This window comes from Nanorana parkeri, unplaced genomic scaffold (genome assembly GCF_000935625.1).
Source record: "Nanorana parkeri isolate BGI_ZX_2015 unplaced genomic scaffold, ASM93562v1 scaffold81, whole genome shotgun sequence".
NCBI lineage: Eukaryota > Metazoa > Chordata > Amphibia > Anura > Dicroglossidae > Nanorana > Nanorana parkeri.
In genome coordinates, this window is record NW_017306349.1 from 574161 (window position 1) to 577400 (window position 3240).

A 3240-nucleotide genomic window follows, 5' to 3' on the forward strand; every position below is an offset into this window, starting at 1 on the left:
TGTCTTTGGATTGTGGGAGTCAACTGGAAGACCACAGAAGTGCAGGGAGAACATGCAAACTCCATGCAGATAGGTATCAATGTCTGAATTCAACCAAAGGACCCCCCGCTAACCACTCAGCCACTGCTGTATGCGTTGCTCTTTCGCTGTCCATGGGCGCTCCAAAAACTCCCTCTCCTGGCTGAGCTCTCTGAGGGCCACACGGTCATGTCATTCTTTTCAGATGTGCCCTGAACACCAAAGAGCGACCACGTTGCCCCCGACAACCCTATCCGAAGTGCTGTATCCCATTGGGACCAAAAATCAGCGTCCTCTCTCAGCTTTTTGCCTGGTCAGTAGAAGACTACTGAGGCTCATTCCTCTGCTTTTATAACCCTTGGCATAAAGCACATGATTGGTTCCCTATGCTGCCCCTCCCTTTCCTAGTCCCCGCCCCTGTCCTAATTAAGGAGGAACTTAATTCAGGAAGCTGTGCCAAGTCTGGGAGCAAAGGACCACCCATCGGGATGTAGCTGATCTTCCCATATTACTGACTTGCCTGGTGCTGCACTGTCTCTGTGTGGTGGTGGCGGCGGCCATCTTGGTAGATTGGGCTTTGCTTCCTGGTCAGAGCCGCCGGTAAGGAGAACAGTGAGCAGCACAGTAGGGACGTCACCCAATCTAAGGCGAGCAGTGCCATAGATCGCCCACTGCAGATACACAGCTATGAGGCGGTAGGCACGCGCATACCAAGTACTGTAGTGATGATTTTTTCAGGAGGAATTCCAGAGAAGTAAAATGTTTTTTTTTTTTTAAAGGGACCTGCTTAGGCGCCATCGGCACGCGCATGTTTTTCCATATAACATGTTGAAGCTTCAATTTTTTAGTTAAATTCCACTTTAAGGACGGCCATGACAGCGACGGGCCTATAGGTGCGGGTGCAACCACAGGAGCCGGGTGCTCTATGGATATCGGAGGATCTTGAGTTTTCAATGGTATTGGGTTGCTGTTGTGGAATGCTACTGCTCTGCTTCTTCATGTAGTGCAGTGGTGGCCAAACTCCGCCCCCTCCAGCTGTGTTGGAACTACAAATCCCATGACGCATAGCAACATTCTCAGACAGATGCATCATGGGATTTGTAGTGTCACCACGACTGCATTTTGGCTTCCCCCCCCCCCTGGTGCAGTGCATTGAACACGAGCGTCTGGTCAGCGGCCTCCATTGGGAGGTTCCTCCATGATTCAAGAAGAGCAGCGATGTCACTATGGCCTCCACCTGCTGGCTGTGATTGGCCAGAATAGATATTTCCTTAACCACCTCCGGGCCGGCCGTAGTAAAAAAACGGCCGGCCATGGATTCCCCGTTCCGATCCTCCCACGCTGACTGGCAGGATGGACGGGGGAGGGGGCGGGTACAGATGGCTCTGCCTCTAGATAGGCAGAGCCAGCTGTCACTCACGCAGCTGGGCGGATCCCGACATAATTGTGGGGATCCGCTTCAGCTGCGGCGGTCTCGGTATATAGAGAGCTGTAGCTTGCAATATACTGAGCATAGGGTGACGGGAGGACGCTAGTTTGTGTCCTGTGACCCTAAGAAGAGCTATGGGGAAACACACTGACCCCCATAGTTCTCCTTTAATCTCTTCCTACCTGCAAGCTATAACATTCCCCAGCATGAGGCCCATGTAGAAGAACCTTTACCCCATGTTCGCCGTTGTCACTGTGGGCGGCTGCTGGCTGTCACCGGATAACAGCTGAGAGGTGCCCCCGATGGGACATCGGATCATATTTTATTATCCGGATGTCATTTTGTGTACTGGATACAGAACTTTTTTTGGGACGGATCAGAAGTGATACAATGTGACTACAGCAATGTGCGTTTATTATATACACATAGAATTCTTCCTCCCGTACCCCATTGTTCTTCATCTTCCAATCACATCAGCTGCCGCCATTCTTCTTCCCATACACCACCTGTCCGGCGATCACTTCACGGATTGATGATCGGTTTTCCCATCGGTCGGCGTCTGGCTGTGGAATCCGGAGCAGCAGGCGGACTTCTGGGGGAGTATTCTGGAGCAACAAATCCGCATTTCCTGAAGTTCCGGCTGACACAGCGACTCCTTGTAATTGTTCTCTGGGAACGGAAACCGAATGTTCTAATTATATTCCCTTTTATCAAACATACACAAAGCGATATCCCCTGGCTCCACCCCCATGATCACTAATCCCACCCCTCATCACCTGGGTCCACCCCCATAATCAGTAATCCGGCCCCAATTACCAACAGCCCCCTCTACCTTTGTCACCCAGGTCAGACATTACTGACCCATCTCATCACCTGGGTTAACCCCCATGGTCATTTATACCCCCCACATCACCCTGCTCAGCCTCTGTGATCACAGCACCCAGCTCAGCCTCCATCATGATCACCAACATCCCATAATGGCCACTAGATGGCGCTGAGGATCACAGGAAATAATTACATTAGTAACGAGATACAATGTTGCAATTCTAGAGAAGTCTGGAGGGGGAGGAGCATATAAATGTAACCATTGATACCACCGGGTACAGCGATGGTTACATTGACATGCTCCTCCCCCTCCAGCATTTTCTAGAATTGTGCATGTAAAAAGCTCCGGCTTCGTTCCCGGGCTCTTTGTGCTTAACTGGCCAACAGTGGGGGGAGGGGGGATAGTGTGCTCCTTTCACTTTAAATTTCAAGAACGTTCCCCGGTCCCTCTCACCCTGCAGGCACTTCTGAATCGCACAAGCCGCTTTCTGGCAGGGGTCCTTTTTTTGTGACATCACCGCCCAAAAACGCGTACTCAGTAATCCTAAAAAATTGTTGGAAATGTAATGAATTTCATATTGGGGTTGGGTGGCAATACAGGCTTAACAGGAGCTATACAAATATGACAATGGGGGTTTGTAAATATCTATGGATGTTCGATCGGTGCGGCTATGTGCCAAAGCGAACGTTCTTTACAAGGCAATGTATTTTCGAATACCACAATGTGGCCACTAGATGGCGCTGAGGAGCAGAGAAAACAAATACTTAGCTCCATCTAGTGGCCATAATGTGGTATTACACCACAAATCACATTGGAAAATACACATCGCCGGCACAGAGCGAACGTTCACTGATATCCGCAAGGGGTGGGGGGTTTGGCACGCGGCCCTGAGAATTGTTTATAAATACGCCCCCTAATGTTATGTATATGAACAAAACCTCATTCCCAACATGTAAAAATAAATATA

General features: G+C 50.0%; 1 protein-coding gene across 1 annotated transcript in view; it reads right to left on the bottom strand.

The window, feature by feature from the left end:
- Nucleotides 1-1964: 1964 nt before the first annotated feature.
- CMC4 (C-X9-C motif containing 4) overlaps nt 1965-3240 on the bottom strand; it is a 4374-nt gene continuing 3098 nt past the window's right edge. Inside the window, exons 2-3 of the mRNA XM_018576958.1 lie at nt 2727-2816; nt 1965-2116 (exon numbers count right to left, since the gene is read on the bottom strand). Coding sequence (XP_018432460.1) covers nt 1965-2116; nt 2727-2787 — 213 coding nt within the window. The 5' untranslated portion in view covers nt 2788-2816. The remainder of the gene's footprint in view (nt 2117-2726; nt 2817-3240) is intronic.